Source organism: Salvelinus fontinalis, chromosome 37 (assembly GCF_029448725.1).
Source record: "Salvelinus fontinalis isolate EN_2023a chromosome 37, ASM2944872v1, whole genome shotgun sequence".
Classification (NCBI taxonomy): domain Eukaryota; kingdom Metazoa; phylum Chordata; class Actinopteri; order Salmoniformes; family Salmonidae; genus Salvelinus; species Salvelinus fontinalis.
Window position 1 is genome coordinate 23,267,559 of NC_074701.1, and position 12,359 is coordinate 23,279,917.

The 12,359-nt window shown below is 42.9% G+C and overlaps 1 protein-coding gene and 1 pseudogene across 1 annotated transcript; one reads left to right on the plus strand and one right to left on the minus strand.

The window, feature by feature from the left end:
• Positions 1 to 258: 258 nt before the first annotated feature.
• LOC129836382 (fibronectin type 3 and ankyrin repeat domains 1 protein-like) lies at positions 259 to 4,884 on the minus strand. Its single transcript, XM_055902469.1, has 10 exons — positions 4,807 to 4,884; positions 4,123 to 4,303; positions 3,890 to 4,014; positions 3,715 to 3,796; positions 3,561 to 3,635; positions 3,392 to 3,457; positions 3,089 to 3,254; positions 2,362 to 2,505; positions 2,144 to 2,221; positions 259 to 2,058 (listed from the first exon to the last, which is right to left on the minus strand). The coding sequence occupies exons 1-10, from the start codon at positions 4,817 to 4,819 to the stop codon at positions 1,951 to 1,953; spliced, it is 1,038 nt and encodes a 345-aa protein (XP_055758444.1). The 5' UTR covers positions 4,820 to 4,884; the 3' UTR covers positions 259 to 1,950.
• A 332-nt stretch (positions 4,885 to 5,216) lies between these two features.
• LOC129836383 (putative pre-mRNA-splicing factor ATP-dependent RNA helicase DHX32) lies at positions 5,217 to 11,803 on the plus strand (annotated as a pseudogene).
• Positions 11,804 to 12,359: the final 556 nt, after the last annotated feature.

Sequence of the window (12,359 nt, forward strand, 5' to 3'; positions counted from 1 at the left end):
TGATGGTTTCTCCTGTTCAATAAAACGTGTGTTTTATTAAACTCCTCAAGGAATGCGGATTATGGTAAAAAGCTGTGATTCTGGGGCAGTTGGAGTACTTGAACATTGACATTGCAGAGTCAAATGAGGTTTCTCTATTGCTGTTCATTTGATATATTTGCACTTATTTTGCTGACTGTACAGGTGAATGTAGGCAGACGACTTAACACTAAACATTTTATTACAAATAATAATACATGACTAATTTGCACAGCAATGTGAAATCTCTGACTCCCTCTTGCAGGATGATGTTTAATCAGACACAGTGAGCTCCAAAAGTATTGGGACAGTGGCACATGTTTTGTTGTTTTGGCTCTGTACTCCAGCAATTTGGATTTTAAATGATACTAAGGACTATGAGGTTTCAGTGCAGACTGTAAGATTTAATTTGAGGGTATTTTCATCCATATCGTGTAAACCATTTAGAAATTACAGCACTTTTTCTAAATAGTCCCCCCATTTTCGGAGAGCAAAAGTATTGGGACATATTCACTTACAGTATATGTGTATTAAAGTCGTCAAAAGCTTAGTGGTTGTGGACATATTCATAACACGCAATGACTACATCAGGCTTTGACTCAGCAAATGCATCCAACAAGTGTGTCGTTTGTTTTGGTTGTGTTTCAGATAATTTTGTGCCCAATAGAAATGAATGGTAAATAATGTATTGTCATTTTTATTGTAAATAAGAATCGAATATGCTTCTAAACACTTCTACATTAATGTGGTTGCTACCATGATTATGGATAGTCCTGAATGAATCATGAATAATAATGAGTGAGAAAGTTACAGACGCACAAATATCATACCCTCATTACAATAAAAGGGGAGGTTATCATTTTTATGGGGGGTATGATATTTGTGCGTCTTAACCAGCATGGCTACCACAACATTCTGCAGCAATACGCCATCTCATCTGGTTTGCGCTTAGTGGGACTATCATTTTTTTTTCAACAGGACGATGACCCAAAACACACCTCCAGGCTGTGTAAGGGCTATTTGACCAAGAAGGAGAGTGAATGTGCTGCATCAGATGACTTTCTCCACAATCGCCTGACCTCAACCCAAATGAGATGGTTTGGGATGAGTTGGACCGCAGAGTGAAGGAAAGCAGCCAACAAGTGCTCAGCATATATGGGAACTCCTTCAAGACTGTTGGAAAAGCATTCCAGGTGAAGCTGGTTAAGAGAATGCCAAGAGTGTGCAAAGCTGTCATCAAGTCAAAGGGTGGCTACTTTGAAGAATTTCAAATATAAAATATATTTTGATTTGTTTAACACTTTTTTGGTTACAACATGATTCCATATGTGTTATTTCATAGTGTTGTCTTCACGACTATTATACAATATAGGAAATAGTAAAAATGCCTTTGATTTTTTTTTTTATTGAATGAGTAGGTATGTCCAAACTTTTGACTGGTACTGTAAGTGAATTTTCCCTAAGTGCTGGAGTACAGAGCCAAAACAACAACAAATATCACTGCCCCAATATGTTTGGTGCTCACTGTATCTGTACGGTATAGCAAAACCAAGTCAATCCTTTGGGTCTTGAGGGAATTCTTAATGGTTTATTATTTCATTCATCCTTACAAATTGGTATACAGTATATGTATACATGTTTTGTTATACAAAACAAATATCCAGATAAAAATACAGGTTTAAGATACAGCGCATACATACAATATGTTAATAAATAAACAACAGTAATAAAGCTATTAGAATAATAATGCTGTCCACCAAAGCCCTTTAATAATGGACTATACCATCTCTGACTATACTCTTTAATAATGGACTATACCATCTCTGACTATACTCTTTAATAATGGACTATACCATCTCTGACTATACTCTTCCGTCCTTCTAATAAACTGATGATATTCTGGAGGGGGGGAAAATGATAATCAACATTTGCTCATATATTCACTATAACAGTAGCATATAACACAACAGTAATGGATATGGAGAAATACATTACCTCTCTTCCAAAGGCCTTTGCCATTTCAGCTGCCCCTGACCCAAACTACAAACACAAAAATATCAGTCAATTACAGAATGATTTAAATTGCTCTAATTGCAACAGAACCCATGCTGTAAGTTGTCATTACCTCGTTCTTCACATCGTGGTCGGCCCCACTGTCCAACAACAGCTGCACCAGCTCCTCATGGTTGTTCAACACTGCCACCTAGCAGACACACTCGTTATATTGACTGCTTGCCTTGTCCTCTATCAACTTTCCTGTCCCATGTCCTATTTCCTAAGGGGTCTTGCTGAGTTTGCACCATGAGTGGCACAACAAAGGTTTGGGAAGAGTGTGAAGTGTACCATAAGTGGTGTTTTGCCATCCTTGTCCCTGGTGTTGACATCAGCCCCGGCTCTGATGAGGAGAGAGGCCACCGCTGGGTTCCCACTGACCGCTGACACCCTCATCAGAGGAGTCCAGTGGGACACGGTGTCCCTAACGTTCAACTGAGACAACAATCAACATGCATTTTAGCCTCAAAATTAGAACTCTTTCACTTCCTTTAGTCTTTTACTTTTGATAATGAAACTAAGGCTCTGGTTAAAAGTAGTGCACTTTAGTGGAGCATCGCAGTGCTAGAGGCCTCACTACAGACCCGGGCTGTGTTGCAGCCGGCCGCGACCGGGAGACCCTTGAGGCGGTGCACAATTGGCCCAGCGTCGTCCGGGTTAGGGCGTGGGTTTGGCCACCTGGGATGTCCTTGTCCCATCGCGCTCTAGTGCCTCATGTGGGGAGTTGGGCGCATGCATGCTGACGCGGTAGCCAGTTGTACGGTGATTCCTCCGACACATTGGTGTGGCTGGCCTCGCAAGAAGCAGTGCGGCTTGGCAGGGTCGTGTTTCTGAGGACGCATGGCTCTCTTACAAGACTGTAACTACCAATTGGATATCACGAAATGGGTAAAAAGTTTTTTACAAGTACAATTTATTTTTATTTTTAGTAGTGCACTTTACATGTACAGTAGGGAATAAAGTGCAATTTCAGACATGGCCAGCTTATAAAGCTCATAAATGCTGACACCAGTCTTACCTCACAGCCATCCTGGATCATGTAGGCTATGACAGCAAGGTGTCCTCCGTCAGCTGCCCAGTGGAGGGGGGTACAGCCCCCCATGTCCTGGGACTGCCACGTGGCCCCAAATCTCCTCAGGTACTTCACTATGTCCAGGTGGCCAAAGAAACATGCCAGCATCAGACTGACATAGACACAGTAAATGGTCAATCACAAACCCATTGTTCATTTACCCACAACGTTTGTACTGTAAATGTGAGCAAATACAGTAGAAGTCTATTTGCAAAGGCAAGGTACATAATACTGTATGTGTTTGCACACCTGTCTTTCCCACTACCGTTCTTCATATTCACGTCTGCACCGTGTTCTACCAATTTGTGAACCAGTCTGAAAAAGATCCAAGTTCATAGAAAAGGTTTCAAGCATAATGGTGACATTATTCCATTACTAGGAGAGCTTGGTGAACAAGACTCGCCCTGTAAGGTTTTACCTGGCAAAGCCTTTCTTTGCAGACACCATGAGAGGAGTGAAACCGTGTTTGTCATTGACGTTCACACTGACTGTCCTGGAGAGAAATAAAGCATGACATTAACCATAAGAGTATCTCAAAATTCTATCCTATAGTCCATCTGCTCATTGCTCACCCAGACTCCAACACTCTGGTCATGTCCTCCTCATCATTCATGTTGACAGCAAGATGGAGGTTCTTCCCACTCATAGGCTCACCTGGATGACATTATATAGATGTCAAAGAACATAAATATAATTTTGATAAAGCAGATATGTCAACTGAAAGAGTGCTATGTACAGTATACTCACGTGTGGTAGAGACAGACACAGCCGGGCTGTAGAGGGACTCCCCAGTTGGTCTTGTGATTCTCAGTCTGTACTTATAGGACGTGCCGGGCTCCAAACTTTCTACAGTGTGGTGACTGCTGTACCCACTGGTGATGAGCCAAAAGCACAGTTAAGCCTAGTCTTAGATTATGTCAATTAGAATTAGATATTATTCTAGGCCCATAGGATGTAATCTATGAATAGCTTATACTCACACATAGATAGTCCCATATGTGTGGGATTTGGGGTCCATCTCTTCTACAGAGAAGCGGGTCCATTTCTCTGGTGAGCCCGTCCGTGGTTCATTCTCCTCTGTCTCCCAGCTCAGGTCAATGCTATGGTGACTCACTTTACCAATGACAGGAGGAGTCGGTGCCTTGAATGGTTTATGGCTGCCTAAAGAACAGCACAGACATTGAAAGGGATAAGGTGGGGGTCTGGGAGAGTTGGCCTTAATCTTAACACATTTTACAGGCGAGCTATATAACTTACATTACAGTACAGAGGGTTGCATTTCTGGCCATGACCACATGATGGCACTACTAGCTGTAAATTACACAAAACAGAAAACTTTCTGGGACTTTGTTTTAGCCGTTAGCATTTTATTTATTGTAAATAAATGATTGTGCACCAAAGGCCACCAAAGACTGTGAACCAGTGAATGATTTGCCGAATTGCTGAAGGTTAGGTCCAGCTTGCTGTAACTTTAAGATATACAGTAAAGTTGGCTAAGCTACTAACGCGTTACAGTATAGCTTAACTACTAAATTAGCTAACTAAAGCCAGCTCTATATAACTTCACGTTAGCTAGCTAAACCAGCTGTAGTTTGCAATCCTGAATTTCTGAAAACAGTCTTTGATTCAAGACGGAAATCAAAGTAAACCTAAAATTGACATACCTGGATTTGTCATTGTCACAGAAAGCAGTTATCTTGTTGATGCCATTTTATGGTTGCTATGGGAACCACATGTGGCATGTACGGGAAAACCTGACGTGCGAAAATGCTTAGAACTTTTGGACAACCCTGTGTGATTTATCCAGGTTGAAAATATGTAACGTTATATTTTCAACCTAGCTAGTGATTTATCTTTTGCAGTATTCATCTCATTCTATATGTCTGCAACATTGTTGCAAATGCATAACCGTTCAGCTGCGCACACTCCTCCACACAGACCATGTTCTCTATTTTTGTCCTTTCAAACTATTGTTCTCTATTCTACTATGCTTTAGCCTGTCCCATCATGGCCTCATCTGTTGGGACTCTTCGGGATTAAGTGGCCACATGACCAATCCATCCTTCACTGTGTCGCCGGAGCACGTTTAATTATTCAGGCTCCCCCGGCTTTGAGCAGGGCAGAGGCATTCGAAGCGATTTTATTTAGCTTGACCAACCTACTTTTAAATTATATAAAATCACAAAACATTCTTCATTTTTCTCATTCATTTTTGAGGCTGTTTCTCAACCATGGCGCAGGGCATAACAATCGGAGAGAAGTATTGGGAGGATAGAGTAGCCTTCGAAACAGGAGCAGGTCAAGAACATGTGGAATATGATGATGTTTTGGAGTTTAATACATTTGACGGACTACCCTACTCCTCTCGATATTACACATTACTGAAGGAAAGGATGGCTCTACCAGTTTGGAAAGCCAAGTGTGATTTCATGGACAAGCTGGCCAACAAGCAGTTTGTTATTGTCTCTGGCACTGCAAAAACTGGCAGAAGCTGTCAGGTGAGTTGATTACTCTCCCTTCTGACAATAACTAGGTTTTCTCTAACGATACACTGAGTATAGAAAACATGAATAACAGCTGCTCTTTCCATGGCATAGACTGACCAGGTGAATCCAGTTGAAAGCTATGATCCCTTATTGATATCACTTCTTAAATCCACTTCAATTAGTGTAGATGAAGGGGAGGAGACAGGTTAAAGAAGGATTTTTAAGCCTTGAGACAGTTGAGATATGGATTGTCTATGTGTGTCATTCAGAGGGTGAACGGGCAATTCAAAAAATGTGTCTTTGAATGGGGTATGGTAGTAGGTGCCAGGCGCACTGGTTTGTGTCAAGAACTGCAACGCTGCTGGATTTTTCACACTCAACATTTTTTCTTGTGTATCAAGAATGATCCACCAGCCAAAGGACATCCAACTGTGAGAAGCATTGGAGTCGACATGGGCCAGCATCCCAGTGGAATGCTTTCTACACCTTGTAGAGTCCATCCCCCAACGAATTGGCTGTTCTGAGGGCAAAAGAGTGGGGGTGTATCTAATGTTTGGTAGACTCAGTGTATATTTGTAATACATAATGACTATGGGTTGCATCCCAAAAACCACTCCTTTCTCACAAATTGTGCACTTGTTCAATTCCCTTCATGGATTTGAAAGAGAAGGACTAGTATAAGGGATAGGTTTATTGTGGAATCTCCCTCTAGTCTAGCCCATGCCTATACTAATCCAATGTTTTTACATGTGTGAGAAGTACTGAACCAATGCACACTTCAGGAAAAAAGAAAGATTGTCCAACTGGTAAGTGAAATGAGGGGTTTAATGAATGCTCTCATTATGACTGAAGGATGTGAATAGAGAAAGGAGAATCTGTTTTGACAGTGTTTCATGTTCTTATCTTTCTTCCTGTGGCATGCTCAGATCCCCCAGTGGTGTGCAGAGTTCTGCCTGTCTGTCCAGTACCAGAATGGCATGGTGGTGTGCACCCAGGACCACAGACAACATACCGTGGATCTGGCCCTGCGTGTAGCTGATGAGATGGATGTCAACATTGGTCATGAAGTGGGCTACAGCATCCCCCTAGAGACATGCTGCTCAGGTGACACTGTTCTCAGGTCTGTAAACACTATTTAACACACTGCTCACACACTATTTCAGAAATACACACACACACACACACACACACTCTCTTTCTCAAACACACTTACATCACCCACCTCTTTCCAGTTTTTATTTTTAAAGAAGTGAACATAAGAGTTGAGGGGCCTTTTTTCAGAAGCTCCACTGCAGCTTCCCAGGTCTAACTCTGACCATATGCCACGCTCCCACATCTCTCACTGCCATAAGTCAGCCGGGGAACAAAAACACAGGACAAGCTAAGAAAATAGGCAGCCACGGAGACCTAATGAATCCACTGACCAGACTAATTACTAGAGTAAATGACACTAGCACAAAGCAGCTTCATTAAGGACCCTTTCAGTAGGACGGCTAATACATCCTCTTGTCTTACACCTTTGGCTGTAATTTGCTATTAGTGCACTAGAATTGATTGCTTTTACGTTTTTGTAAGAGTCTTCCCTTTTTCACCACTCCAGGTACTGCACTAGCGACATGCTGCTCAGAGAGATGATGTCAGACCCCATGCTGGAGCACTACGGTGTCATCGTCATTGACCAGGCCCATGAGAGGACGGTCAGTACAGACGTTCTGCTGGGCCTGCTCACAGACATCGCCTGCAGAGGCCCGAGCTCCGTGTGGTGCTCCTCACAGCTACACACCCAGGACCCAAACTACTGGGCCACTACAGGAATGTCCCACTGATCCAACTGGAGGGCGTGTGTTCAGCGGAGGCGGTGTATACTGGTACCAGCCACAAGAACTACTTCTGCTCTGCCCTGCGACTGGTTCTGGAGATACACCACTCCCAAGAGGAAGGGGACATAGTCGTATTTTTGGCCACAACTCAAGTAAGATCTGCTTAAAATGTCATCTCCTAGTCTACAGTCTGGGAATGTGGGAGAAGCCATACCATGACAACTGTTGCTTGGAGAATAGCTTTTCCCAACCTTCTCTCTTGTGTTTTCCCTATCTCGGGAGATAGATCTGGCCCGCGATATCCTTCGTCACGGGGAGGTCAATATATCTCCACATCTAGGGGAACTTCTTCCTATCTTGGTGCACCCTGGGCTGGGTGGGACTCTGCCCATGCCAAGTGAAGAGGACGGCCGGTGCAGAAGAGTCTTCCTCACCTCCAGTCCAAATGAAGACCTCTTTTGGGCTGTGCACATGCTGAACTTTGTCATCGATGCCGGTGTCCAGAAAAGAAATGTGAGTAACATATTGACGAATAGTTATTTTAAGAGAAGCTTTTTAGTAACTACAATGTAATAAATTATAGTTAGTGGTGGTTTATTTAAATTAATGAATGTCTGTCTTTCCTCCTTTTATAGGTTTATAACCCTAGGATCAGGGCGAACTCAGTCGCCATTCAACCTATCAGTAGGAGTCAAGCAGAGAGCCGCAAACAGCTTGTAGGACCAACAGGTATGACAAAGACTGAAATCAGTATCAAAGTACAGGAGTGTTACAGTCTGGAGAGTTGTGTTCTTGCTAAGCTGAGCGCATCACTTCCCGCAGGGAAGAGTTTCTGTCTGTACCCAGAGGACACACCCCTGCCCAGCGAGACACGCCCCCACATCCTGGAGTCTGACATCACATCCACTGTGCTCTTCCTGAAGAGGATGGACATCGGTGGCCTGGGCCGCTGTGACTTCATCGACAGGCCAGGTACGGCGAAACAGGCTGAACAAGTACAGGGTCTTTCTTCAGCATTACATTTAATGTATCTACAGTACCAATGTGACAGGACAGCTAAATGTATACATACTGAATGGAGTGATACATCAGTACAATGAAATTACATCCATAATGCAATAATGTCCCTTGATTGGTTGGGTTGGCATAACACCAGTGTTGTTTTGTATGTAGAGTTTTGAGCTCCATGCATCCTGTAGAGAGACATTTTGGGTTGAGCTCAGTTAGTTAGTTTGGCCTGTGTGGTATTGTGTTCCATTGGAGTGCGGTGAGCCGTGCGTAAGCTAAACTGACAAGCCTTGTTCTACCGGCATTGTTTTCAGAGTTGACCTGCTTCTGTGAGATCTGGCTCCCTGGGCCTAGTGATGCAGCAGAGGCCATGGAGTGCTAACACTCATTAGAGATAAGAGCTTAGCCAAGCTCTCTGTGTGTGTGTGTGCGTGCTGCGTGTCTCTAAGCCCTGCCAAGCACTACAGCTTAATGGTGTGCAGCAGGGCAATATGGGCATTCCACTATAAGCCCCATGATTGGATGACATTTAGATTGAAAGTGTGTGCTAAATTGGTGTGTGATGTTATTATTATAATGTTGTTGCTGTTGTGATGCTGTTTCTCAGGATTAGACTATTACCATAACGTGACCGTATATTTGAGATGCGTATTGCCCTGTATACTCTAGTTTTGTTGTTGAAAACATTGTCACGTCCAGAAGTGGCAGTGTAAAGCAAAGCTTCTCAGAATATTTATTTTGCACAGTGATGCACATCTGAAAGAAGGATATTGAAGATTAAGATTACAATCAATTTAGCCTGCTGTTGTACAACATTACCAAATAATCTGTTTTACAACATTGTAAACAAACAGTTTACAGATACTTCACAGTTCTGTCATGCACAGTTTAGATTCATATCCATGGTTGTGTTATTTCCACCAGATCCTGAAGGTCTGATGCAGGCTTTAGAGGAACTGGACTACCTAGCAGCCCTGGATGACGATGGGAACCTGTCGGAGATCGGCATCATCATGTCTGAGTTCCCCCTGGAGCCCCAGATGGCCAAGACACTACTTGCCTCCTGCGAGTTTGACTGTGTCAGCGAGGTGATCACCATCGCCGCCATGCTGGCAGGTGTGTGGGGACTTCAACTTGTGCTCTGTATACCACATTAAAGATTCATGTTAACATACACACCACCACGCTGTCGTCATACTGGCGCACTTGCTGACCTCATACAAAGTGAAGTCATGTCAAATATACTTCATAGTGTACAATATTGATGCACTAACCCCTTCTATCATGCTGCCCCTCTCTTAGCACCAAGCTGCTACCTGGTCCCCTCAATGGAGTTGAGGCTAGAGGCCTCTCAGTGTCACCTTAAGTTCCAGCACCCAGAAGGAGATCACTTCACCCTAATCAACATCTACAAGGCTTTCAAACAGAACCAGCAGGAGCCCTGTGAGTTCACATAGGCCTACCTTTAGCCACAAACAGTTAGAAGAAAACTAGGTTAACATTGGCCATAGACTTGTCATTGATTGATGCTTGTAATGTACATTATGCAACCCTAAATTCCTCTCTGGTTTGGCGTGGTCCAGTTGTCAGTGTGGAGAAGTGGTGTCAGGACTACTTCCTGAGTCTGTCTGCCCTGCAGACGGCTGATGCTATTCGCTCTGAGCTGACTGACATCCTGAGGAGGATAGAGCTGCCTGTCTCCATGCCTTCCTTTGGTTCCAAGGGAAACATCATCAACATCAAGAGAGCGCTGTTAGCCGGCTTCTTCATGCAGGTAATATGGCTTCTACCTTCTAGCATTAGATATCTATTGAAAACTGATAATACTATGACACTTGAAAAGGTACAATCTACCATTTACTTGGAGTGATTATAAAAGACAGATACTGTACTGTTATGACTTTCAGGTGGCGAGGGATGTGGACTCATCAGGGAATTATTTCATGTTGACGCACAAACACGTGGCCCAGATTCACCCTCTCTCTGCCTACGGCACCAATACGCCCAAACTGGGCCTGCCGGAGTGGGTCCTCTTCCATGAGTACACCTTCTCAGAGGACAACTGCATGCGCACCGTGTCCCACATATCACCAGAGGAGTAAGTAGACTAGGTCTGTAGATCTGAAGTAACCATTTGTGAAAGATAAACATCAACAAAACAAACAAAATATATAAAAATATAGTATATCAACGATAATATCCAAAACCAACTCAATAATAGGCTATAACCATGTGTAGCTTCAAATAGATAACTACAGATATTCACTTCAGGGAGAGACAAGAGTTCCCAGACACTACTTTCTGTTTTGGCCCAGGCACATTATAGTCAGATTGTAACTGGAAAGGGTCTTCTTAATCCTGCCCTTAAAAAGGGATTATGGATAGCACAGCTACAGTACTTAGACAGTGCTGTCTTAATGGGGACAGTTAATGAAAGAGAAAGCCTGGTAGCTGACACATGCTGTCTTAGGTTACACACCTAAACATGTAGCTTTTTAATCACAAATGTTTACCAAATGGTTCCCCTCGCAGCTGTTTGATGTTACTGTAAGTGCTATATCCAATAAAGAGTCATTCATAGGAAACCCTGGATTGAGAGATTCTGGTACGGTTGTCTATGATCATCTCAAACTCATTTCAATTCCCACTTAGGTTGCTCTCCGTAATTGCAGGTGACCCAATGTTCCTGTGCTATGTTAAATGTGCACTTCAAGTGCAAGTGAATAAGACAAAAAAAAAGTGAAATCAGAACGGAATGAATGGAAATCCAATTCACCAATGATTCCCCCTCCCTCCCTCCCTCCCTCCCTCCACCCAGGTTCATTCAGATGGCTCCACAGTACTTCTTCTTTAACCTGCCTACCAGTGAGAGCAAGGACATCCTCCAGAACATCTTAGACAGGGGAGCTGAACACTACAAAGCAAAGAAGATTAAAAAGAGCCCCAGCCTAGACAGCATACCAGAAGTCACAGCCAGTTGTGTCATACAGTGATTGTGAATGCCTTGGATGGGGACCTCTTTAGAGGCAGAAACGCCCTACTCATTCCCTGGTACGTTATTATATGGTCATTCTCACCGGTGTTACTTTTGCGTCATTGAAACTTAGAATCTTGTCAAAATGTCAGGCTATAAAAATTAATATAATTCCATTTGTTAATCACTTGCACTTATATATAGGAAAAAAGTGACTGTCCAGATTTCCAATGTGTTTGTTTTAGTGATATTTATATAGGCAGTCCATGCACCTGTATGAGTGTTATTTTTTGGAACTTGCCCTTTAATAATAAATACCTCTAAAAATTGATGTTTGGGGAGTGCTCAACCTAAATGCACAACTAGTAAAATAAAAAAGAAGCCTATTTTGGGCAGTGCAAAAGCTGGGTGGTTCGAGCCATGAATGCTGATTGGCTGACAACCGTGGTATGTATACCACAGGTATGACAAAAGTTATTTTTACTGCTCTAATTACATTGGTAAACAATTTATAATAGCAATAAGGCACCTCAGGTGTTTGTGATATGACCAATGTACCTCGGTTAAGAACTGTGTCCAGGCACTCCGCGTTGTGTCGTACTTAAGAACAGCCCTTAGCCATGGTATATTGGCCATATACACACCACACCCTCTCGGGCCTTATTGCTTAAATATAAAACAGCTTAAACAAGGGTGCATTCTTCGTACTATTCTCGCCACTGCTTTTTAACCATCTGTCCCTTTTTGTTAAATTCCTCTAGTCAGTCACAGTCCCAGACAGATTAGAGTTACAGAGCATCACAGGGACACAATTTGAGTTTGTTGAGCCATTTCCTGTAGAGAGAATGGGTGTGGATGACCCAATTCAGTGACAGGGCATTACATTATTGTAGCTACATGAGGCATTACAGCACCATGTGACCTCTTTA

Bases quoted from the DNA above. Each gene is read 5' to 3' on its own strand.
- LOC129836382 (XM_055902469.1), bottom strand. The intron at 3,797-3,889 runs GTGAGTATACTG...AATGTCATCCAG, and splicing joins TGTGTCTGTCTCTACCACAC to GTGAGCCTATGAGTGGGAAG. The intron at 2,059-2,143 runs GTAATGACAACT...TTGTGTTTGTAG, and splicing joins ACCACGATGTGAAGAACGAG to TTTGGGTCAGGGGCAGCTGA.